Source organism: Pan troglodytes, chromosome 6 (assembly GCF_028858775.2).
Source record: "Pan troglodytes isolate AG18354 chromosome 6, NHGRI_mPanTro3-v2.0_pri, whole genome shotgun sequence".
Taxonomy (NCBI): domain Eukaryota; kingdom Metazoa; phylum Chordata; class Mammalia; order Primates; family Hominidae; genus Pan; species Pan troglodytes.
This window is the reverse complement of record NC_072404.2, coordinates 33,557,308-33,583,667: the sequence shown is the minus strand read 5'-3', so window position 1 is coordinate 33,583,667 and position 26,360 is coordinate 33,557,308. Positions and strand designations below refer to the sequence as shown.

The following is a 26,360-nucleotide window of genomic DNA, read 5'->3' as shown; positions in this document are numbered from 1 at the left end:
ACACTTTTGGTCATTTGTAAATCATGCCAAAAGGACATCATAATTCTAATATTAAAACAAAGAAAACCTCCATCAGATAATTAAGCCTGCTACATTGTACGCCGATATGAAAACAATCATAAAAATTGGGGCAAAGGGAGATAAAGAGACTTGAGTACTTCAGATTCATGCAGGGACTTTCCTCCCACTCCTAAACTAAAAAAATCACTGTTTCCATGAGCCACTATTACCAATTCCCACAAGTCATAACTCTCACATATGAATAACCAGATAAAAAGATTATGAATCATTCATCTAGGTGGCTAAACACATTTTAAAAGTATTTAAAATAACAGAGCACATTTATTCTCATGTTAAAAAATAAAATTCTGATTATAAACAAAAGCATATGAAGAAACCAGATACAGTATCACTAACAATTATCTAGAAAAAAGGTATGGTATTCTAGATTCACACATACACAGAGTAAAATTTAGTAAACTAGCACCTGAACACTTTAAATAACAAATTATTGACAAAACGATTATTTATGAAAATTGCTAGTCAGATTTTAAATCAAATATCACTCATTTTACTTAATCTGGCTTTTCTCAAACACCTAATTTTGAAATCAACTATAATACCAAGTTATGATGACAGCTACACAGACTATAAAGACATCTTCTCTGGTTTCTACAAATCCACCAGACAAAAATATAATATTTGGCCGGTATGGCAGCTCACATCTGTAATCCCAGCACTTTGGGGGGCCTAGGTGGGTGGGTCACCTGAGGTCAGTAGTTCAAGACCTGCCTGGCCAACATGGTGAAATCCCATCTCTACTAAAAATACCAAAGAAAAAAAAAATTAGCTGGGCGTGGTGGTGTGTGCCTGTAGTTCCAGCTACTTGAGAGGCTACTCAAGCAGGAGAATTGCTTGAACACACGACGTGGAGGTTGCAATGAGCCTAGATTATGCCACTGCACTCCAGCCTGGGCGACAGAGCAAGACTCCATCTCAAAAAAATAAAATAAAATAAAACAAGAAAAGAAAACAAAAAGTTTTTAAAATGGAAAAAAGCTTATGGAATTTGGATACAAAGAAAGAATATTTTTGCACAGCTGTACATGTTTGTGTTTTGAGCTAAATGTTATTTCAAAAGAATCAAAAAGTTTTTAAAAAGAGAGTGAAAATGTTACAGTGAGCTAAGGTTAATTTATTTTTGGAGAAAAAAATATTTTATACATTTAGTGTAGTCTGGCCAGGTGCGGTGGCTCATGTCTGTAATCCCAGCATTTTGGGAGGCCGAGGCGGGCAGATCACCTGAGGTCAGGTGTACGAGAGCCTGGCCAACATGGTGAAACCCTGTCTCTACTAAAAACATAAAAATCAGCCAGGTGTGGTGGCGCGCACCTGTAATCCCAGTTACTCCGGAGGCTGAGGCACAAGAATCACCTGAACCCAGGAGCTGAAGGTTGCAGTGAGCCGAGATCACGCCACTGCACTGTACTCCAGCCTGGGCAACAGAGTAAGACTCCGTCTCAAAAAAAAAAATAATTAATTAATTAATTTAGTGTAGTCTAAGTATACAATATTTATAAAATCTACAGTAGTGTACAGCAATGCCCTGGGCCTTCACATTCACTCACTACTCACTCCCTGAATAACCTAGAGCACTGTCAGTCCTGCAAGCTCCATTTGTGGTAAATGCCCTATACAGGTATAACAAATTTTACATTTTATACAATATTTTTACTGTACCTTTCCTTTTCTAAGATGTCTAGATATGTTTAGATACACAAATATTTACCACGTGTTACAACTACCTACAGTATTCAGTACACTAACATGCTGTACAGGTTTGTAGCCTAGGAGCAACAGGTTATACCATATAGCCTAGGTGCGCAGTAGGCTATACTATCTAGGTTTGTGTAAGTACACTCTATGATGTTTGCACAAAGAGGAAATCATCTAACAACACATTTCTAAGAACATATCCCCATTGTTAAGTGGTGCATGACTATAGTAAAAAATGTGATGAGGGCTACCTTCAATTCACTGAAAAATCTGCTATGAACAAATGTACTTAAATTCAACTTTTATAGAAAATAACAGATCCAAGCACTATTTTTGTGGTTGGAGTGGAGAGGAGGGGGAAGAGAGACAGGCTACAAATATATTAGTGTCTAAATTATTTCCTGAATATGAATTTATTCCATAGACTAGTGATTTTTTTTTAACATTAGGTTTCATATACATTTTTAAAGAGTTAGGGAATAAGTACAAAAATTTAGGGTAGTATAACTTTACTTAAAATTGCCTTTTAATTAAACTGAATGGGAACTACTCAATGATGTAGTCTTATGAAATAAACTATGAAAATGCTTCATTGTACAGTTCTGTACTTATCAATACAAAAATTATGGGTTTAAAAGTATATAAATATATTGTAGAAATAATATATTATGAGTTTCTTAAAACTATTACTTTGTAAAGCAGGTACAAAATTAAAGTAATTGGCTTGAAAGAAATATATTGCTATGTATACATAAGTTATAATCATCACCCCATGTATTAAAATTAAGCCTTTTGTATCTTTTCTTGATGACAATTGGCAAAAACAAACAAAAACAAATTCAATGAGATCATAAATTCAAAACTGGTTTTTGGCAATTCCATGTATTAGATACTAAATGCCTTAAACTGCCTCTGTCCAAAACCAGGTACCTAATGCTATGATAACAATAACAGCTATCTTGAGAGCTACTGTGTAGGAAATGCTATGTGCTTTATGTATAATACATTCTCATTTGATGAGCACATGGCCTAAGAATTAGGAACGACTATAAGGCTCGTTCACATGAGAAAAGTGAGCCACAGAGAAGTTAAGTAGTTTATCAAAGGTTACACAGCTAGTAAATGGAAGAACTGAGAATGATTTCAACTTTCCAATATCTTTAAACAAAAGTTTTCTAAAATAATAACTGAAAATTTTAATAATTGAGGTACTGAAATTTTGGTAATTTGATTTTTATCTACTCTTGATATGACCTTTCTTAACAGTGGTACTAATAAATAGATTAAGTTATAAGATACTCTCCAAAGATAATTTCCAGATCTCATTCACAAACTGCTAAATTCAAAGACTACTATATTGGTGTTGTGTGTTGTGGCAGAGACTGCTGGTTGTCTGCCAAATTATGACCTCCTTTCAACCACAGTAACTACATATCACTGCCCAACTACACTGTATTCCCAGCTTCTCTTGCAATGCATTATAGTCATCTAAATTATCATCAGTTAAATATAAATGAAATGATATATATTACTTCCACCTCTATAACTTACACTATTGATCATGCCTTGTCTAAGATCTCTTTCCCCTTTCATCCAGCTGAAACCAGGATATGTCAGTGACCAAGTTTCTATCACGAAGACATACATTCTCTAGGAATCTAAGGGTGGGCAGTGGAATGATATAAAAGGTAACAAGGCCCCTGAATAATCATGCAAAGCAAATCTGCGATCCCCTCCCCAGACTTCAATGACTTATGACATAGACTGTTATATTAAGAACAACAAAAACTTTACACTGTTGGGTTTCTTTGTCTTCACTCTAATTCATTATTTATCCCTGACTAGTATTCAAATCAAGTAACTCATCTGATACACTGCCCTTAAGACAAAAAATTAAATTGGCTATGTAATAAAGTATAAGATATGCATCACTGATCATACCCAAATTCAACTACTATTGTAAATTACTTTAAATATCTGAATCTTGAAGAGAAAATGTAGCAACTAAAAGCCAAAAATAGGGAAATTACAAAGCTAGTTCAAACACTGCTATGATACTGAGTACACTTAATCCAAAAACAGCCAATTTGAAGGGCAACAAATACATATGGTAGAGGATCTCAAAACAGTAAAGCACTTGTCAGAAAGTGCCTCAAGATATTTGCCTCAAAAATCAAAAATCTAGATATGAGCCAAGCACAGTGGTGCACACCTGTAGTCCCAGTTACTTGAGAGGCTGGGGTGAGAGGATGGCTGGAGTCCAGGAGTCTGAGGCCAGCTGGGAAACATAGTGAGGCCTTGTCTCTATATTTTAAAAAGAAAATTTTACATCAAGATATAGAATATTATTAAGCAATAAAAAGAAACAAAGTACTGATCTATGGATGAACCTCAAAATCATTACACAAATATAAACAAAAAGGCAAATATAGAGATAGAGAAAGTAGACTCATGGTTACCTAGGGCTGGAGACAGGGGTATGTAAGGAGTGACTGTTAATGGACTCAAGGTTTCTTTGCAGGGTGATAAAAAACATCCTAAAATTAAATTGTGGTGATGGTGGCATGACTCTATAAATATACAAAAAACCATCCAAATTGTATACTTTTTTTTTTTTTTTGAAACGGAGTCTCACTCTGTTGCCAGGCTGAAGTGCAGTGGCATGATCTTGGCTCACTGCAACCTCCACCTCGCAGGTTCAAGCAATTCTCCTACCTCAGCCTCCCGAGTAGCAGGACTACAGGTGCGCGCCACCACACCCAGCTAATTTTTGTATTTTTAGTAGAGATGAGGTTTCACCATGTTGGCCAGGATGGTCTCGATCTCTTGACCTTGTGATCCACCCACCTCAGCCTCCCAAAGTGCTGGGATTACAGGCGTGAGCCACCGTACCTGGCCAATTGTATACGTTTTTTAAAAATCAAGGTAACTGAAGTTAATATAGGTTGGCTTTTGGATGCTTGCTTTCTTTTATATCTGCAACTGAATAATCCTGGATACAATCTTACAGAACCTATCTATATTCTTGAGTACAATAAAAAGCATATTAAATAAAAGTCCACGTTTGTTAAACTACGTAATATAAAGTACAAGCAGCTACTCAAGAGTGTGACTAGGCGAACAGTACTAGACCACCGACAGTTACCAGGCTATATCAAGACAAGACACTTGTACAAAATATAAATCAACTACATCACTAACCACACTGTTGGGTTCACCTAACAGCTTTTCATAGCAATACATTCCCAGTGAAGAAAGTAATGCATTTACATACATTGCAGTGTACATTTTTCATTCCAACACAGACCAGTAACAAAGTTTCTGAACCAGCTACTTTGAGTACCATGGAATAGAAAACTAAGAACAGAATGCCAAATACGTGCAGAAAAACCATACAGGCTTTTAAACCTGGGTACCTAGAATACCAGATAATTCAAATCACTTGAGAAAGAATATCTTGGCTCCTCTAAATAAACATTTCTCCTGATAGCAACTCTAAAACACACAATTAGATGCAACTAAAATAGTGCCAAGATAAAGTAACAAGAACCAAATGAACTCTACCACCTGAAAACTAAAAAACTGAATGAAGAACAGCTCTCAAGCCACTGGACATCAGGATAAAAGGTCAGTGATCCCTGAAAGAAAAGAAACAACAGAGGTCACCTCTATAACTGCTCCAGCTTATTACTGTCTAGAGAGACTTTTAAGGCCACAGGGCAAAGAGGCAAACTCAGGCAGAATCCAGTGGTCTCCCTGAGTTATGGAGAGAAACTGAGAGTCTAGGAAAGCTAAGGAGAATAGTTTCAGGAGAGAGTACCAGAGAAGAATCATGTAGAAAAAGAACTCGAGAGATCTGCAAGGAGTCCCCCTCAAGTCTTGAGCTGATTAGTGATCAGCATATGCATGTAAGGAAATTAACCCAGGCTGGAGAAAGAATCACCCAAAAAGGACTATAGGGAACAGTGCCTGGAACTCAAAAAGGGCCAGGAATAGTGGTTATTCCTACCAGCCAGAGTGGAAAAACTCATAATTCATGGGAGAACAATTACAGTATTCTCTAATTGAAAGAAGGGTCTTTCCTCAGTAGTGGGGAGAGAGTAACCCCAGTCTAAATGCTGCTCTGGTACCACCAAACAAAGCTTGAAAACAAGGCTCAAAAAGATCAAACTGTTGCCAAGTAATTAAACCACATCCCAGAACAAAGCTCAAGAATATTTTTAGGAATATAAAAAATATCCCAACACCCAGCAAGGTATAATTCACAATATATGACATCCAATCAAAAATTACTAGGCATGCAGAGAGGCAGAAAAATATAACCCATAATGAGTAGAAAAGCCAATCAATCAAAACTGATACAGAAATGAGCCAGATGATCAAGTTAATGAACGGACATTTAAACATGTGTATTCCATATGTTCAAGAAGCTAGAAGAAAATTGAACACAGTAAACACATAGAAACATGAAAGACATGAAAAAGACTCAAATCAAACTTCTAGGAATGAAAACAACAATGTCTGAGATAAAAAATATATATATACTGGATGGGACTAATGGCAGATTAAATATTGCAAAGAAAAGATTAGTGAACTTGGAGACAAATAAAATTTAACTATTTAAAATGAAACAGAGAGAAAAGGGACTTAAAAAAAAAAGCACGAGTGAAAAAAAAAAAGCACAAGTGAACTGTGAAACAACTTTAAGCAACAAAACATATGTGTACTCGAGTCCCTGAAGAAGAGGAAAGACAGAAAAAACAGCTGAAGAAATAATGGCCTACAATTTTCAAAATTTAATGAAAACTGTAAGTATACAGATATAAAAAGGTCACTGAACCCCAAGCATAAAAAATAAAGAAAATAAAGAGGACACAACATAACCACTTAAATTCAATGATAAAGAGTAAATCTTAATAATAGTAAGAGGAAAAAAACACATTAAATATAAAGGAAGAAAAATACCAATGACACTGAATTTCTCATCAAAAACAATAAACGTGAGAAGAACCACATTTCTAAAATACTCAAATACAAAAACTATCTATCTAGAATTCTATACACAACAAAAATCTCTTTTAAAACTAAAGGTAAAATAAGACTTTTCCTAACATACAAAAGTTGAACAAATTCATCAACAGAAGACCTGCACTACAAAAATGTTAAAGAAAGTCCTTTCAGGTAGAAGGAAAATTATACCAGACAGAAACCTTTATCTATGCATTTTACCAGGTTGGTTCTTTATAAGAATCCTTAAAATTACTTACAATACACTGAAGAATACTTAAGTACTCCAAAAGGTACCACTACCATTTTGAAGGGAAAATGGTTAATTCAATTTCCTAAATGTTAATTTACATTACTAGAATTTCAAATTTGAAATTGCATAAAATCTCCCTAAGAATTATATACCATGGTAAATTTATCAGTCAGTGCTTGACCAGATAAGCAAACAGCTGGGGAGAGAGAGAAAGACAGACAGACGAACAGACAGACTGAGAGAGACACTAAGAGATTTGATCTTGTGTAACTGTAGAAGCTGGAACTAGTTTGTGTAAGGCAGGCAATCAAGAAAGACATTATAAAGTGGGAAAAGCAAGAAGAAAATAGGATCCACAATCACCAGATGAAGCCCACCAGAACGGACTGAAAACTGAAGTCCATGTTGGTTTTTATTCTGACCCTGATAGTCTCAAGATGTCTTGAGCATGCTGGGGTCCTTCCTGACAGACCTAACCCAAGAGATGGAGAAACTGAAAGAGGATTCCACAGAAGGTAGGGCAATTGCAGCCTGGCTACTACTACCTCATACCAACAAGGTGAGCCAGGAGAGAAGCCACAACTTGTATAAGCTACAAAAATGGCTGCTGCTTCACTTCTGCCTTCAAATCTCATGCAAGAATCTCTCTTGTGTCTCATCCTAAACAAATTATAGAGAAGAGAACTCTGGAAAATAAGTTCAGCCTAGCAAGGTGACATATTACAAAGCTACCACCACAAAATTCCATTTATCAGAAAGAACTCCATTTGACTTAAGTTCCCGCAACTCAAAATTCTAAACTTTAAACTTTTAATACATATGATCCTTCAATTGTATTATCAATGTTTCATCTAACCATACCATTATGTGTCCTAGTATATCCTGATAAGAAAAATTTCTTCTATAAATGAGAAAACCATTTCAATGACTAATATCCACAAAGACATTACATTACTGTACTAAAACTATATGCTGATTTTTTCCCACAATTTATCCTTTCTGAAATGGAGATGCATCTTACAATCAACGGTATGTCTTAGTTTACTTGGATTATTTTTTTCCTGGCGGTAATGATGTATCACCATGGCTTCTCAGGCTCAATGAAGCAAGATATTAAAGGCTTCCCAAAATCTTTGCAGGAACTACTGATTTTCTATTAAAATTATAATCAGGACAATCTTAAATAAATGTAAACCAAATTCCATAAAATGTGCAACATAATTTAAAAGGTATTAAACTTCTTTTTTCTGGTTTTCAATCAAAACATGGTAAGTAAATGGGCAATGTGGCACAGTTATGTGATCGCTAGAGGGAGACAAATGACTGCTGAGTTTTAGTAATACAAAATCTTTCAATTCATTTGTTAGCTGTTAAAAACTGGTATTTTCATCCCTTTAAATAGCAGAATACCCACAATATTTATAAAATGATAAAGTACAAAATAGTGCTTTTTTAAAACTTCTTAAAAGAACTGGAAGGCCACAGAAAAACACTAAAGATGCATAAAAAGAAAACATTGTAAATAGCTCACATATAGTAAACCAGGACTGTCCAAGAATGATAGTTTTTAAATATATGTTTTTTTAAATCCTTTTTCAAGACCATAAAATCCCATATTCCAAATAAAACGTCACCTTCAGACCCTTCTTTTGACTACAATTAAAGCTGGTCAGAATGCCACAAGCCCCAAAACTCATTGTTATCTATTTATTCCACAAATACTTGATGAATAAAGAGACATACTATACTTGTATCTGTTATTATAAGCCATTGTAATATAGTAACAAAAACACCTAGCTTGGGTTTTCAGGTTCTCAACTTTGCCACTTGTTAACTAGACGACTTATCCATGAGGAAGCCTGAACTCAGAAAAACTAAGTGACCACCTTATTTCAATGAGAATAAAAAGGAAAACTCTATCTAATGACAAGTTATTCTTTGCAGTATATGCTGTCACTCTACAACAACACAAAATATCTTTACGTTTTAGAGAAGAAACAGCCAAAAAGATAAAGATAGCTTAAGAGGTCCACACTAACCAGAGAAGAGATCTTGCACATTCTCTCACTCCCATACCTATGATACTTCCCAAATACCTGGTGATGTCTCCTACCCAGTTTGTGAAACTTAAGAATCAAAACAGTATGAATACATTTAACAGTTTGTAACATTCTCCATTACATTGTTTTGGCAATATTATTACTTTAATATTCTAAAATATAGTTCAAAAATGCCTTGAAGTACATCATATCCATCTTATTATTCAAGTTGAAAATACAATTATATGAAAAAAACTCAATTCATAGTTTAGGCTCCAAAAAAATTATAAGCTAAATTAACTGAAAAACTTAACAGAGGCACAGCTCTTTTTACTCCTATTTGAAAAACAAGATTCAAAATCACTGGTTCTCTGAGCCTCAGTTTTAACTCTTTCAATTTCCAATATGTATCTAGCACTCCAAAATACAAACAAGAACACAATGAAACACACAAACTGCTAATTTTCACAGAAGTCTTTGATAAATGTAAAGATGGGGTTTCAAAAAATACTCATCAGTACAATAGATTATTTGGCAATAAAAGGAGTGAATTAACAATATATATTACAACATGGATGAACCTTGAAAACATTATGCTAAGTGAAATAAGCCAGTCACAAAGGCCACATATTATATGATTCCATTCATGTGAAATGTCCAAAATACACAAATCCATAGATACAGAAATTTCAATTAGTGGCTGTCTGGGACTGGGGGAAGCAATCAGAAGGTAAACGGTAGAGTAACCACAAGTAAGTAAAAGCTTTCTTTTGGGGATGAATTTGTTCCTAAATTAGACTATGGTAATGGTTGCATGATTTTGTAAATACATTAAAATCCATTGAATTGTATAAACTGGTGAACTTTATGATACACAAATGACATCTCAATAAAGCTGTTTTGAAAAATAATCAATTAGATCAGCTCACATCTTTGGCCCTCAGAAGTATAGAGCAGTGGTTAAAAGCACGGACTGGAGCCATACTGCTAGCTTCTATCACTTACTAACTAACTGTGCAATCACGGACAAGTAAGTAGCCTCTCTGTGCTACCTCTGAAAAATGCAGACGATACTGCTTACTTCACAGGACGAAGTTAGCTAACATATGTAAAGCACTCAAATCACCATCTGGCTTTTATTAAGTGTTATATGAGTTATTTTTATTAATGAGCCTTTTTCAAGAGAGGAGGGGAGAAATCTTCCCTTACAGTTGAACCAGAAAGGAATGGAAAATTATCCTTAATAATAGAGTTACTTTTTAAATCTAGGATGTACATGAATAATGAAGTAGATACCACAAAAATCTAGGGGAAATACAATATGTAATTTATTGTTTCTCAATTTATAAACATTATCTTGTTTTAGTTTTAATCTACTTTGTAATCCTAGTTTATTCCTTCAAGCAGCCAATTTCATAAAATAACATTAAAAACAAACACATAATTTAAACCAATCTGTTGTAATAATCCCAACATATCCAATTCTTTTAATTTACCAAGTTAAAGAATTGTAATTATCAGAATTTCATTTAGTTTTAATTATTAGAGCACTTTAGAGTGATAAAAGTCAATGTGATAAAAGATGAAAAATTTTATTAATAAACAATTACAGAATTTAATTCACTTTTATTTTTTGTCAAGTATGGAATAGGTAATAAGCTAGTCATATTATTTTATAAAATAATGGAAATGCAATAAATTTCTCCTATTATGAAGAAAATGAAGGTCTCTGCTTATTACATGGAGAATCCATTACAAAACTTTAAATGAAATTATAGATGATACATCAGAACAATCTTTCAGATATTCAACAGTTTATATACTCAGTACCTCAAATAGAAGACCTCTAGAACTACTATAGGATTCACACCATGGAACAGATTTAAAACAAGTGCCAAGAAATGTCACAGATTTTATAAGCCATCCAACCAGACCAGTTTGAAAGTCTGGAGTTGTAGCTGCCCAGCAGGCATGCTTGATTAAAATGGAGACTAATTTTGGAATACGAAGCAAATTCATAAAAAAAAACAACTAAAAGTCCATTGACTAGTAACAAAGAGGAACTCTCTCTCCTGGCAAACACGTTTTATCCCCAGAAATAAACAATTGTCACCACATATGTCTTATAACTTAGAGGGTTTTTTTGGTTACATTATGTATCCATTATACTTTTAGAATCTGAGGGAAATGCTATGAATTTCCAGTCCTGTTGGATGATACTTTATATTGTAGTCCTTCCTTGATGATTCTCTGGTTCCTATTATGAAAAACAGTAAAATAATAATAGCTACTTACATTTAGAGAGAACTTCCCATGCATCAAGTACCATTCCAGGTCCTTTGTCAATTTTTTTCTATAATATGGAGTATCATTTAAAAAATCACTTTCAAGTGCTTCCCAGAGAATATGCCCCAATGCAAGAATGGCAGCAGAGAAGTAGTCTCCTCCAAGATTCGTGACTGTCATCAAGATTTAAGAGTTGGCATAAAAACTTCTGCTGAAGACCTCTTCTGAGCACCAAGGCCACAATGTCCTACAAGTTTTGCTTCATTAATCCCCTGACCTCAGTCTACCACTTTAGTCTTGTCTGTAGTCCTTAACCCCTTTATCACCTGGAGAGCAGAGAATCTGAGACTGTTTAAATCTCAGCTACTACTCAAATGGACCAGAGAAATGGCCCGATGTGTGTGTGTGTATATATATATATGTAATTTCACACAAATGAAGGCCTATCATTCCGCCATTCCTATTCTCACAATCATCCATTCCTTCCTTGGATTTCAAAGTAATCAGAGTCAAAACCTCAAAGGCCACATTTCAGGATATTCTTGATCTCATGGGCTTAGGACATGGTGAAATGGGCCTTTTTCATGAGTCATCTATCTCACCTTGATCCCTCTGGCTTGTAATACAGTGAAAAAAAAAAAAAAAAGATTGACATTAAACTTTGGAAAACTGCCAAATCCAGGTATAAATCATGAGAAAAATATGTGAAGAATGGAGAAAAAGAGAGTAATAACTACACAAAGCAGCAAGAGAATTACAACAAATGAGTAAAAAAAAAAAAAAAAAAAATAGCTGAATGTCCTAATAGTCATCGAGGGCACATATTATGAGATTTTACTATATTTTAATACTTGGTATACCTGCTTCAAAGGTTCAAATGAAAAAAGTAGTTCCTTAACCAAATGGAAAATCCTACTCCTATAGTCTGCTGCAGGACACTAAGTGTTCCCCAGGAGTAAAACTGGGAAATACTTGCATATTTTTAACTAAAAAGGCTAACGACAGAAAAGACAGAATTGAAGACTTCACATTTATAAGGAGATTTGTAAATGTACATAGTACTTGACATTATGTTTACCCTCTAACTCAAAAGAGCAATCCTCAAACAAATAGAACAAAGCAAGGAAAATCTTTTCAGAATTTAAGACTTACCTGTATAACATCTCTGCCCAGGTGTGCAATATATAACCACTCCACTGGAGTATACAAATGTTTGAGAATCACTGCACTAGCGGTTCATTTAGCAATTATTAAGCAATTGCTGGAGGCCTTGTTGGACAAAAGGATAACAGAACAGACCCCACCCTCAGGAAACAATAGCTCAATACTGTAAATGGGCATAAATATGCCCAACCGGCTCTACTGTACATGAGACTGTAATATATATGATCACAGTCTAAGTTTCATCAGAACAAACTGCTTTTCTTGTGAAAATATTAAATAAACAAGTCAATGACTAGATAACTGTTTTTTCACTGTTTCTGGCTTCTTACAAGTCTATTTCTATCACTAATGAAGCCACAATGTTTTCTGCTTCATTGTACCTGTCTCTCTTTTTCTTAGCTCAAGAAATTCTGCCAATTTTAACTAGTTTGTTTCTTAGGATAACATAGCATTTCACCCATTAAAAATTTCAAAATTTTGTCTAATACTACATCTTATTTCACCAAATTATGCTTTTTTGAAAAGTAATTTTAATTTATGTATCCCATTTTTCCTTTATTCAGCGTTTATCATTTCTAATTGTATTTCTAAACAACAAAAAAAATCAAGTATTCTACAATTAGATGTAAAACATCTGGAAATAGTTGTCAGGGACTACCTCAACAAGCCTGGTACCAAAAGTCTAAAAGTATTTTAACCATCTTACAAACATAAAAGCAGCTGTGGCAGAAGGTTAATAGGAACTGACCTGTTCTTGTATAAACGTCTATCTAAAAGGCTGCTTTTCTCAGTACCTGGTTTTCACTTACTTAATTGGTTCAGCTCTTTAAAAAGGTGGGTTTCAGGCAATATACTATCAACTTCAATCAGTTACATAAGACATAACTAACCTTTTGTTCTGCTTGCAGTTGGTCACATCTTTCTTTCTCATGGTTAAGTTCTCTTTCCATTCTCCCAACTTGTTCTCGAAGTTGTGCTGTTTCTTTTTCCAGAACGGCAATTAACTTTAACAGTTCTTCTTTTTCTTTCATGGTTTTCTCAATTTTCAACTATAAAGCAAAAAACTCAGATTAATTAGTTTTTTGCTTAATCCTAAAATGTTATTACAAATTTAGTTTTCCATTTCCAAAAAAATAGTGAAGACATTCACAGAAAGAACTCTTACATTCTACCTACTTTATATCAATCAGCCTTTTTTTAGCCTTCAGTTAGAAAAATTCATCAATCATAAATTTAAACCTTCTTTTGGTTGAGCAAAGAAGAAAATATTACAAAATGAGAGAACTGTATTATGAAGTTGGCTGCTAATCATTTTTGAGATCAGAACCAAAAATAAGGCATATTAATGTTCCCGTTAATTACGGGGCTTTCTTATCCACAGTAATAATCAGATACTCCAAGAGGAAAAGTTGTACCTCTTCTTGAATGCAAACCTATAGGAAATCTTTGAATCTATCACAAACTTACTATATGGTATATAAGGCCTTCATCTATGGAATTACTACTAAAAGTGCTGATTCCTTAAGACACCAAGAAATGTATAGTTTCTATATATAAAATGGCCTCTACTTGGCTAAATTAAAACACTCTTCATAAGTAAAAATACAAATTTTAGGACAAACATGCAGACTGTAACAATATATTAACAACATACCTGATTCTTATGGGAACAGCTAATAGTTCAGGAAAATATAAACTTCAATATTCTAAAAGATTACTAAATAAATGGTCATAAGACAGTAAAACAAAGTTAATATTTCTCTTACAGGAAGAATGAAGACTCAGAGGGAAGACTTAACAAAGGTGGTATTATACATTTAATTGGTAAAATGTTTTTCCTCCATACACCCCAAATTGGTTTTCCAGGGTCATGGGATTATGAAATCAAACTGATTAAATTCTAAAATGGCTCTTATCAAAATTGAATAGCTGCAAACTTTCTGACTGACTCTTCTACCTGTTCCAACAAATCAAATCAAAATGCCAGGAAAAGTTTATTTATTCAATCATTGAATTTTTTTATATCTTATCTATTTTTAAAAAATGATTTGAAATAGTTTGCAATAAATGGCATTCAATAAAGTCAACAGAAAATTAGAACCAGGCAAGTATATCACCCATAAAGGTTAATGTCATTATTAATTTGGCATTAAATCTGGCTCAAAACTCTGGCAACTTAAAAATAAAGATATATCTTGACATAGCACAACATAGACTTTATAAAAGAATCACCTTTTCCAGTGATTTATTTAATTCACATATACTTTCTCAAGAGTTCACTAAAGCTTAAGTAGACATTTTTAGAAGAATTCAAATTAGATAAGAATGTATATGTCTCATTTCTTGCCTCAATTTTGCATTTTGGAATATGTTAAGCATACAAAATAGTTAAAATTTTACAATGATCATCCAAACATCCATCACCTAAATTCACTGATTATTAATATCTTGCATGTTTATCTCTTTATATACCTAAGTTTATGTATCCTTTTTTCTTCTAAGCCATTTAATGTGAAATTGCAGACACTTCACTCCTAAATACTTCAGAGCAAGCATCACCTAATAAGGACAGTTGGCTTTAAACCACCACTATTATTATAGCTAAGAATATTAAGAATAATTTTATATCCTCCAATAGGCCATAGTCAAATATCCCTCACTATCCCCCCAGTTTTTTTTTAAATCTAGGATACAATCAAGGTCCACAGATTGCAAAATTATGTCTCACTAATCACTTTTAATGTCAACAGGGTCCCAGATAATGTCTCACATTTGTAATAATTTTGTGCAGTTTTAGATAAAGATTTTAATGAATGTGAGAATTTTAAACTCATCAAAATATTTGTTAAAAAAACATTTAATCTCAGAAATATTTACTTAAGAAACAGCAATTTTCATTTTCTTTATAAAGTACCCTTTGTGGAGTAGGAAGGAGTGAAACAGAATGAGATATGTCTCAATCTACTTGAAGAAAAAGTACAAGATAAATGTGAATGCCAAAATGCCCATCACTTTTCTGTTGGAGGCCCTGAAATGAGGGTGGTCTAATAAGTATTCAAAAAGCTACAATATAAATACTGACTGCATTCTTAAGATCTGGGTTTGTTTCAGCATCTTTGACTGGCATTCAAATACAAAGCTAAAAACCTTGATCATCAGGCAGTTGCACCACAAAATGTTTTAGTCACCCTATAAAAGTTACATTTCTTTAAGATAAGAGAGGAATTTCTGTAAAGGGGAAGGAAAGATATGAAAGAATTCACAATAAAAAATCATTAGTTCCTCCTAACCTAGTTTGACTGTCTAATAAAAGTATTCTATCTGTAACCTCTTGTCTTTTTACTCCAGTCTCAGTTCTTTGAGGTAAATAAAAGTAAAATCAAAGGTATTAAATATTTACATGTTAAAAAAATCTATCCAACTATAAAGAAAAAGCAATAGCTGCAATAGAAGAAATATGAATATAAATTAGCCAAAAATGTATACTGAACCAATTTGAGAAGCTATTTTTCTTATTATTATAATAGAGGGCACTATATACAATTAATCACAATAACTCAAATATAACACTGTAGTTTTTTAGGTATAGGATAAAGATATTGAAAAATGTGATCTTAAAATGAGAAAAGAATGTCACTCTATTTTTTCTGTCAATGACTACTAAAAATTAATACACAAGGCATTATTAGACCATCTACATAGTAAATTTATATTAAAGCCATAATCATGACTCCACAATATTCTATTTACAAAAACAGTAAGGAGTAAATAGCTTTTTAAATTTTCTTTTTAAATTATGGTTAATCTAGGCTTATTCATTTCATCAGAAGTACAACAGGAATCATTCTAAAAATGTCCAATCTAAATTAAGAGACTGGGAAGCTCCCCTGACTCACTGCCACACTTTAGAAAGAGAATGCTCATGGTAGTGAAACAAAGTTCACATCCAATTACAGTTAGATTTATTGATTTACACCATTATCCCAAGCAGCTTCATCCCCAAATCGGTAACATTCTACAATGAACTGATTATGCCACCACAAAAAGTTAGGCAAAGGAACATAAGGAAAGCTTTAGACCTAAACTCTCCCAATTGGTACTTACTGCATTATCCACTATGCGCAAAATAAGGATAGGCCCTAGGGAAAGTCTCTGCCACAGTGGAACCAACAGCATAATTGTGGCCAAAAGATTTTTTAAGCATTTCAAAAAAGACACTCTAAATTTATTATTTTAGTTAAAAAGCATTCGATTTTTTTTTTTTTTTTTTTTTTTTGATACGGAGTCTCGCTCTGTCGTCCAGGCTGGAGTGCAGTGGCGCAATCTCGGCTCACTGCAAGCTCTGCCTCCCGGGTTCATGCCATTCTCCTGCTTCAGCCTCCCGAGTAGCTGGGACTACAGGTGCCTGCCACCACGCCCGTCTAATTTTTTGTATTCTTAGTAGAGAGAGAGTTACACCGTGTTAGCCAGGATGGTCTCAATATCCTGACATCGTGATCTGCCTGCCTCGGCCTCCCAGAGTGCTGGGATTACAGGCGTGAGCCACTGCGCCCAGCCAAAGCATTCGATTTTTGTGGCAACTCTCACATAACCTTAAAATTCTTAAAATGCCAACCAACATGAGCTCTGTTCTTAAAATTATCAATGAATCACTATCTCACTGTGAACACCAACCTCAAGAAGGCCTGCTTTTGTGGTCACCACTAACATGTCAGAATTTCCTTCATCTTCCATAGTAAGCAGCTCTTCAACTGGAGAAGAAGCTCGAAACTGGAAAGGTGTACTTGCTCCACGAATTTCACCCTTATGGGTAACGTAACAGAACTGATAAAATTCTCCATCATCATTTGGAAGGTAATATCCTAAGAGGAAGTTAACAAACAAAATTATTAAACTTCCTATTATAAAATTCATGTTATTTCAATTTAAATGTAACAATACTTGCCATGTCTCATTCCCCACACTGTTCTTGACAAGAATCTGGGATATGTCCTTCCTCCTTTCGCAAATTATCAAAACTAGATTCTTCCTTCCTACTCAAAGTTAAATTTTTTCTTCTCTTAGGTTTAAGCTTATATTCCCAGAATATCCTTTCCCCTTGTATCTTCACTAGGGCAAAACCCACTCATTTAGGACAGGCAAGTATATACTTTACAATGGGAAAGAGGCTGGAGGAGGAGCAAGGGAAGAACCAATATAAAAGTCTACTGAGGACTGGGAGTGGGGGTGGGAATATGTCATTTAGAGAAATCTTCCCTCCAATTTGACATTCATTACATGTAAATAAGAGATATTAACTAAAGTAATATGCTGCACATGTGAACTATATGAAGGCAGAAAAGATGAGGTCTGCTAGTGCAGTATGGTAAAAATAAGCTTTAGGACCCAGTGCGGTGGCTCATGCCTGTAATCCCAGCACTTTGGGAGGCCAAGGTGGGCAGATTCGCTTGAGCCCACCTGGAGTTAGAGACCAGCCTGGCCAACATGGTGAAACCCTGTCACTACAAAAAATACAAAAATTTGCCAGGTGTGATGGCATGTACCTGCAGTCCCAGCTACTAGGGAGGCTGAAGCGGGAGGATTGCTTGAGCCCAGGAGGTCAAGACTGCAATGAACCATGATGGTGCCACTGAACTCAAGCCTGGGCGACAAAGTGAGACCCTGTCTCCAAAAAAAAAAGCTTTCGAACCACACAGATCTATTCAGAAATCCAGCTCTACCACTATTATTTACTTAACCTCCCTGAGCCGCAGGCTCTTTTTTTTTTTTTTGAGACGGAGTCTCGCTCTGTTGTCCTGGCTGGAGTGCAGTGGCGCAGTCTCAGCTCACTGCAACCTCCACCTCCCGGGTTCACGCCATTCTCCTGCCTCAGCCGCCTGAGTAGCTGGGACTACAGGCGCCCGCCACCACACCTGGCTAATTTTTTGTATTTTTAGTAGAGACGGGGTTTTACCGTGTTAGCCCGGATGGTATCAATCTCCTGACCTCGTGATCTCCCCGCCTCGGCCTTCCAAAGTTCTGGGATTACAGGCATGAGCCACTGCGCCCGGCCGCCGCAGGCTCTTAATCTGTTTTTTTTTTTTTTTTTTTTTTTTAAAAAAAGGCCAGGGGCGGTGGCTCACGCCTGTAATCCCAGCACTTTGGGAGGCTGAGGCAGGTGGATCACCTGAAGTTGGGAGTTTGAGACTAGCTTGACCAACATGGAGAAACCCCGTCTCTACTAAAAATACAAAATTAGCCAGGTGCCGTGGCGCATGCCTGTAATTTCAGCTATTCGGGAGACTGAGGCAGGAGAATCGCTTGAACCTGGGAGGTGGAGGTTGCAATGAGCCGAGATCATGCCACTGCACTCTAACCTGGGCAACAAGAGCAAAACTACATCTCAAAAAAAATTTAAAAAAAAAGAAAAAAGGGGCCATCTGTCTCAGAGATCCAAAATATTAACAAATAGATAATATATTTATAGTATCTAGAATAATGTGTTCAATATTTGCCCCCTTGTTTCTTCAATTTAATTGTTATCCCATTTTAAATTCTGCTGGATTATTATAACTTAAAATTAATCTTTGCCTCCTCACCAAAGCTCACATAGTACTTTTTACATTAAAAAATAAATATCTCCTTTTGCTTCTCAGCCTTTTTGGCTAAGATCAAATGTAAAAACTACATACCTCCACGGCAAACCTAACATTACTAGTTACTATATACATGCCTTACAACTACATCAGACCTCAAAAACGCCATAGATACCACACACACACACACACACACACACACACACACAGAGGGCACATATATATGTACATATTTGTGCACATACATATTTAAAAAATTCAGAATTCCCCAGAATGACTTGTAAAAAGGAAACATTCAATAATTGTGAAATGAATAAACAAAGATGAATATATTTACCTTATTAATATCTACCCCAAAAGCTATAATCACTACACCTGCTGTTCTTTCATGTCTTGAAATTTTCAGCCTCAGTTATTATACCTACTTCACCTGATTTCACTCTTTAAAAAACAGCTGGCTTTTCTCCTTAGAAACAGAGAGGGGAGGCTGGGCGCAGTGGCTCACGCCTGTAATCCCAACACTTTGGTAGGCCGAGGCAGGCAGATCACGAGGTCAGGAGATCGAGACCATCTGGGCTAACACGGTGAAACCCTGTCTCTACTAAAAATACAAAAAATTAGCCAGGCGTGGTGGTGGGCGCCTGTAGTCCCAGCTGGTCAGGAGGCTGAGGCAGGAGAATGGCGTGAACCCGGGAGGCGGAGGTTGCAGTCAGCCGAGATTGCACCACTGCACTCCAGCCTGAGCGACAGAGTGAGACTCCGCCTCAAAAAAAAAAAAAAAAGAAAAAGAAACAGAGAGGAGAGGCAGACAATCTATAAGATAAGAGAAATTCTTGTGGCGCTTTAAAGCAAAGTAGCAGTCCACAAAAAGGAATTAAGAGAGGGGTGGAGCATGTCAAAAAAAAATACAGGAGCCCACTTGAAAAGCTCCAAATGGCTAAAGCTGAAACAATTTAAGTAACAAAAAAAAATGGTATTAGACTTTATTTCACAGAAGAAATTAATGATTCCATGGAGAAGAAGACAATTCTAACGTAATGATCAACTAATAAATATACAAGTAATGAACTTCATTAGGCAAACACCACAATAATCGTAGGCAAGATGCACAGAGGGATACTAAAATTAGTGGCTGAAAATATGAGGAGAAACAAGATATTTCCACAGTCTCAAAGTAGCTCCCTCATAATATTCATTAATTACAAGGGAAAAAAATAATAACTTTATTTACAGTGGAGAAATCCAGAAGACACAATCTTAAACAAGCAATCAAGATTATTATAACCAGTAATAAGATGTATGGACATCACATACTCCCTGATAAAATGTACTGAGAAAGGTACAGTACTGTTTCTATGGCATTCTTCCCAAAAATGCATAACTTCAATCTAATCATGAGAAAACATCGAGCAAAACCAAGATGAGAGACAAGCTACCAAAACAAACAACACCACAAAATGCTAACAGTACTTCACAAGAAAGTAAAGGTTATGAAAGATAAGGAAGAAACCAAGGAGACTAAGACAACATGACAATTAAATACAAAGAGGGATTAAAGACTGGATCTAAGAATAGAAAAAGAACAGTAATGGAAACACTGGTGAAATCTGAGTAAGGTTTGTACTTTAGTCAATAGTACTGTACCACTGTTAAACTATTGGTTTCTTAAATAAATGTACCATGGTCATGTAAGATGCTCACATGACACGAAGATGGGCAAAGGGCATACAGAAATTCTGTGTACTACTTTTGCAAGTTTTCTTTACATCTAAAATTACTTCAAAATACAAAGTTTAAATAAATATCATAGACATGTATCTGGCAACATACATTTTTAAAGTTTTTAAAAATCCACCCTCCTAATATCTACTAAAAACTTACTAATTCATACCAACTTCCAAATAGCCACTAGGCTTATTTAAAAGCTTTACTAGAAAACAAATAAATAGCATAATTAATCAGCTCTGGCATCAAGACATTAGAAACTGTACAAACTAGGTATTCAAGGTCTGATTCTTTTTTTTTTTTTTTTGAGACGGAGTCTCGCTCTGTCACCCAGGCTGGAGTGCAGTGGCCTGATCTCAGCTCACTGCAACCTCCACCTCCCTGCTTCAAGCAATTCCCCTGCGTCAGCCTCCCGAGTAGCTGGAATATAGGCACACGCCATCACGCCCAGCGAATTCTTTTGTATTTTAGTGGAGACGGGGTTTCACCATGTTGGCAAGACTGGTCTTGAATTCCTATCCTCAGGTAATCCACCCGCCCCGGCCTCCCAAAGTGCTGGGATTACAGGTGTGAGCCACTGTGCCCGGCCTCAAGGTCTGATTCTTTAAAAAAAAAAAAAAAAACTTCACTAAAATAAACTGCTAAAAAATATGGTTCAAAACCATTTGAGATAGACATAATTATTCAGAGCTGCAATTTAAAGCTGCCTGGAAAAACTTGTCAGATGGATACTGAAAATAAAATGGGAAAAAGTGAAAACTAAATTTTCGAGTCAAATTTTACAGACTGTGCCTTTAGTATTCAACAAGATTATAATAAATAAATAAGGGTTCATTTAGGAAAACAATCACGTTTAGGTATTGTTAGATGTTTTGGGTTTTGCATTTCAGGATTCTCATGACTCATCCACAAAATGAGCAAAGTGATTTGCATTATGCTTGAAAGCCCTTCTATAACTCTAATATTCAATGACTAAGCTTTCCCTGACTTCCTTATATAACAAAAAAGTTCTAGGCAGGGAGATGCTTTTATTTCTGAATTTCAAAATTCAAAATAAAAATGAACTGTTGAGTTTTCAGAAACTTGTAAAACATATTGCATTTAGGCTTAGTGCCCATGAATTTTTGAGACAGGGTCTCGCTCTGTCGCCAAGTCTGGAGTGAAGTGGTACAATCTCGGGTCACCGCAACCCCAGCCTCCTGGGCTCAAGTGATCCTCCCCACCTCAGCCTCTCAAGTAGCTGGGACTTTAGGTGTACACCACCATGCCTGGCTAATTTTGGGGGTATTTTTTGTAGAGATGAAGTTTTGCCAAATTGCTCAGGCTGGTCTCAAATTCCTGGGCTCATGCAATCCATCCTCCTTGGCCTCACAAAATGTTAACATTACAAGTGTGAGCCCCCATGTCTGGCCCAAAAATGTTTTTAAAGTATTAACAGAAATAAACTGGATGCTTTTCTCTACTTTTTAACCACTTTTAAACTTACTCCTAAGTCCCTAATAAACAAAAGCAATAGTCACTGTAACAAATTGAATAACTTTTTTTTCAACAGATGGAGTCTCACTATGTTGCCCACACTGGTCTCTAACTCCTGGTCACAAGCCATCCACCTGCCTCAACCTCCCAAACAGCTGAGATTACAGGTGTGAGTCACCACTTAAAAAATAAGTTAACCTGGCAGTTAACTTATTTTTTAAGGGGAAACCAATCACAATAAAAATGATTAAAAATAAACCAACAGCTTTCAGGAAAGAAGTTTTAAATGTAACAAAACTGGTTCCAATACACACCTAAATTTTATTATCTAAAAAAGGCTATTAAAAGATAAACTACATATATAACTTACAACATTTCCTTATCCAAAAAACATCTATGAGTACCTAAATCATTGCCCATATTTCACCACAAGTTTTATCCTCTGCATACTGGTTTCCTGGCACAGAAGGAAATTTCTTTATATATGCAAGTTCCATGAACTCACATTGCCAATTAATGTTTAGACCAAACATATGCAAAATTCAGAATAAGGTGAAAAAAAGTTTTTAAACAAACAGACCACCAAAATCCAAAACAATGACACCATCAAATGCTGCTGAAAATGTGGAGCAACAGGAACTCTCATCATTCATTGCAGGTAGGAATATAAAATGGTACAAGCCACTTTGGAAGACAGTTTCGCAGTTTCCTACAAAACTGAACATGCTCTTATACAATTAATTAATTAGATTCCCTGGTATTTACTCACATGAAATGAAAACTTACATCCACACAAAAACTTGCACAAGAGTGTTTATTGCAGCATTATTTGTAAGTGCCAAAACGTGGAAGCAACCAAGATCTCCTTCAATAGATTCATAAACTATGATACATCCATTCAATAGAATATTAATCAGTAATAAAAGAAATGAGCTATTCAAACCACTAAAAGACATGAGGGAATTTTAACCACATGTTGCTAAGTAAAAGAAGCCAATCTGAAAAGACTACATATCGTTATGATTCCAACTCTATGACATTTTACGGCAAAACTGTGGGGACAGTAAAACATCACTGGTTGCCAGGGTTTTACCAGGAGGGAAGGAGAGATGAGTTGGTGGGACACAGGAGACTTTTAGGGGAGTGAAGTTATTGTTCTTTATGATACTGCAACAGTAGGTATATGCCTTCATACATTCATCAAAATCAACAGAATTTACATCACACAGTGAACCCTGATGTAAACTATGAACTCAGACAATAATAGTGTATTAATATTGGTCCATCAATTATAACAAATGGAGCACACAAGATGTTAAAATAAAGGAAAGCAGGGAAGGGTGGTGTAAGGGATTGCAAGAGAACTCTACTTTTCATTCAATTTTTTCTGTAAACCTAAAACTGCTCCAAAGAAGTATGTTAATTTTTTAAAATTAAACCATCTGAAGCTGATTAATCTGAGCCTAGTTATTTTAGAAGGCTGCTCTGCACATGTCACCAAAATCCAAGTCAGATATTGCCTGATAAAAAAACAGGACATTTTAACTTAGATAAGACCATATCAATTAGATAATGTTAACAATTATTTGCTGAAAACTGTCTGCCATGCCACTGGTTCCCAAACTTCTACATAACAGAATCACCTGTTGATCTTTTCAAAATTCTAAAACCCAGGCCATACCACAGACCAATTAAATCACAACATCTGGAGGTGGGACATAAATTTCTGTGTGTCTTAAAGCACGCAGGATTCCAAATTAAAGTTAAGTTTGGAAATCACTATACCAAAGCTATGTGCATAGGCTCCAAGTTATGCTGCCCTTAAAACAGGCTGATGCTCTCTCTTAGCGACTATAACAAAAACTGACTGAAACTCAAGGGAGGGATCACTGTAAAAATTTTTCAGCCAGGTGCGGCAGCTCATGCCTGTAATCCCAACACTTTGGGAGGCCGAGGCGGGCGGATCACAAGGTCAGGAGATCGAGACCACCCTGGCTAACACGGTGAAACCCCATCTCTACTAAAAATACAAAAAAAATTAGCCAGGCATGGTGGCGGGCGCCTCTGGTCCCAGCTACTTGGGAGGCTGAGGCAGGAGAATGGCGTAAACTAAGGAGGCGGAGCTTGCAATGAGCCGAGATCGCGCCACTGCACTCCAGCCTGGGAGACAGAGCAAGAAGCCGTCTCAAAAAAAAAAAAAAAAAAATTCTAAAATAAATAATACTAGAAATGTTTATTCCAAATTCAAACTGTTTTTTGGTTCCCTTCTGAAGTAAGTATTTGCATGCTAACAAAGTATTTTCATTAAATAAATATTTTAGTATAGTTTGGTTTTTTAAAGGTTTTTCTTTTAGTTTGTTAAAACAAATTTAATTTTTAACATTCTGAATATGGTAAACCAGATCAGATAAGGGAGAAATGATTTGGGGTTTCACTTTAAAGATTTAGGGCCAGGCATGGTGGCTCACACCTGTAATCCCAGCACTTTGGGAGGCCGAGGCGGGTGGATCACCTGAGGTCAGGAATTTGAGACCAGCCTGGCCAACATGGCAAAACCCCGTCTCCATTAAAAATACAAAAATCAGCCAAGCGTGGTGGTGAGCACCTGTAGTTCCAGCTACTCAGGAGGCTGAGGCACAAGAATCGCTTGAACCCAGCAGGCAGAGATTGCAGTGAACTGAGATCACACCATTGCACTCCAGCCTGGGTAACACAGTGTGACTCCGGCTCAAAAAAAAAAAAAAAAAATTTACAAAATTTTAAAATTGCATTAAAATATGTGAAAATGTGTGAGACAATAAACTTTATTTTAAATCATTCATCTCATAATCCCGAGCACATTTTTTTTAAAGTAGTGATTCATACAATGTAAACTTCTTTCTGCTAACATAAGAACATTCTTAACAGAGCCCATTGCTTAAAGATATGAGAAACCCAGAGGAAAAAGTCTTAATTATTAATAGCCAGCCCCAGGGGAAAGCAATAAAGTCCTAGAATTTTTTTTTTTTTTAAACATAAAGGCAAATAAAGTTCTCAATAGCAAAGAGGCAGTTTTAGGGAATATTCAACCTGGGGTTAAAGGATAAAGAAAATTCAGGTCATCCATCAACTTTAATGGAGAAAAACATTATATTTTTATTTTTACTAACATCTAACTAAAATTTTAGCATGTACTTTGATTACTATCAGTATTTGTGATTTTTGTCACTAACAGGAATTACTTATATGTTAATACCACATTACAATTGTTACAGGTATCTCAATGTTGTCTTACTTGGAAATCATGGCAGTGATTAAATCTGCCAATAAAATACATCTTGTTAACACACAGATTTTGAAGCACATGTATTAATATATCAAAAATTTGTTACTGTGATATTTTAATTATTTCAATATAATTGGTTTTCTTTGCAATTTTATGTCTTATTTTATATACATTAAAATATTATTCTGAGACAGAGTCCATAAACTTCACCAGACCAAAAGAAATCTATGACATATACAAGGGTAAGAATTCACTTTAATACAATCCTAAAGTCAGTACAATTATAATACAAAATTACTCTGTAGCAAATTCTGTGATAGATCTCTGAATAAGTGTTATTTTTTTTCAAGTTAAGTTGTGCTAAAAAACACATAAAATTTACTATCTCAAGCATTTTAAAGTGTATAGTTCAATGTTACGCACATTCATATTGTTGTGCAACCACCACCACCATTAACTCCAAAATTGTTCTCATCTTTTAAAACTGAAACTCTCTACCCTCATTAAACAATAACTCCCCATTCCTCCCTTGAGGGAACCTGAATGCCCTGCAGACCACCATTCTACTTTCTGTGTCTATCCCTACTCTAAGTACCTCATATAGTGGAATTATACAGTATTTTTCTTTTTGTGATTGGCTTATTTAACTTATCATAACATCCTCAGTGTTCACCCATATTGTAGCGTATGTCAGAATTACCAGAATAAGAGTATTTTTTAAATTTTGTAAATAATGCCAAGCTAACACAAAAATGAATTTTATATTACTTTATCATTTTATAATAAAGGAACTT

At 35.3% G+C, this 26,360-nt stretch overlaps 1 protein-coding gene across 15 annotated transcripts in view; it reads right to left on the bottom strand.

Annotated features, from left to right (window-relative positions):
* Window positions 1-26,360, bottom strand: part of TAX1BP1 (Tax1 binding protein 1) — an 89,914-nt gene that overhangs the window by 45,475 nt on the left and 18,079 nt on the right. For 14 of the 15 annotated variants that reach the window (NM_001280442.1, XM_009452503.5, XM_016956798.4 and 11 more), the window contains 2 exon segments: window positions 13,416-13,574; window positions 17,200-17,387. In NM_001280442.1, the coding sequence (NP_001267371.1) occupies window positions 13,416-13,574; window positions 17,200-17,387 (347 nt within the window). 15 annotated transcript variants of the gene reach the window in all.